At 59.2% G+C, this 292-nt stretch overlaps 1 protein-coding gene across 1 annotated transcript in view; it reads right to left on the bottom strand.

Moving 5' to 3' along the window:
• LOC104273590 (collagen alpha-1(I) chain) overlaps nucleotides 1-292 on the bottom strand; it is a gene marked incomplete at both ends in the record, with an annotated part of 1939 nt that overhangs the window by 206 nt on the left and 1441 nt on the right. Inside the window, one exon of the mRNA XM_009868960.1 lies at nucleotides 223-276. Coding sequence (XP_009867262.1) covers nucleotides 223-276 — 54 coding nt within the window. The remainder of the gene's footprint in view (nucleotides 1-222; nucleotides 277-292) is intronic.

The following is a 292-nucleotide window of genomic DNA, read 5'->3' as shown; positions in this document are numbered from 1 at the left end:
TTGGAAAGGGATAAAGGCAACACCTCCCTCTTTTCTCCTTCATCCCTGAGATGAAGCCACCCCCCAGACAGCTTTAGGGGTGCAGGGCTGCAGTTCCTCTGTGCCCCATGGTGTTGAGGGGATTGTGGGGGGGAGTTCATGCACCTCAGAGGTGTTTGTGTCCTGCGAGGGGGTTCCCTGGGGTCCCCAATCCCCCCTCCCCAACATGAGACTGATACTTACAGGGGGTCCAGCGCTACCGCGAGCACCTTTGGGACCGGGAGCACCAACAGAACCCTGTGGGGGAGGAAGA

The sequence above is a fragment of the Apaloderma vittatum genome, unplaced genomic scaffold (assembly GCF_000703405.1).
Source record: "Apaloderma vittatum isolate BGI_N311 unplaced genomic scaffold, ASM70340v1 scaffold40544, whole genome shotgun sequence".
NCBI classification, from domain to species: Eukaryota; Metazoa; Chordata; class Aves; order Trogoniformes; family Trogonidae; genus Apaloderma; species Apaloderma vittatum.
This window is presented reverse-complemented; position numbering and strand designations above follow the sequence as displayed.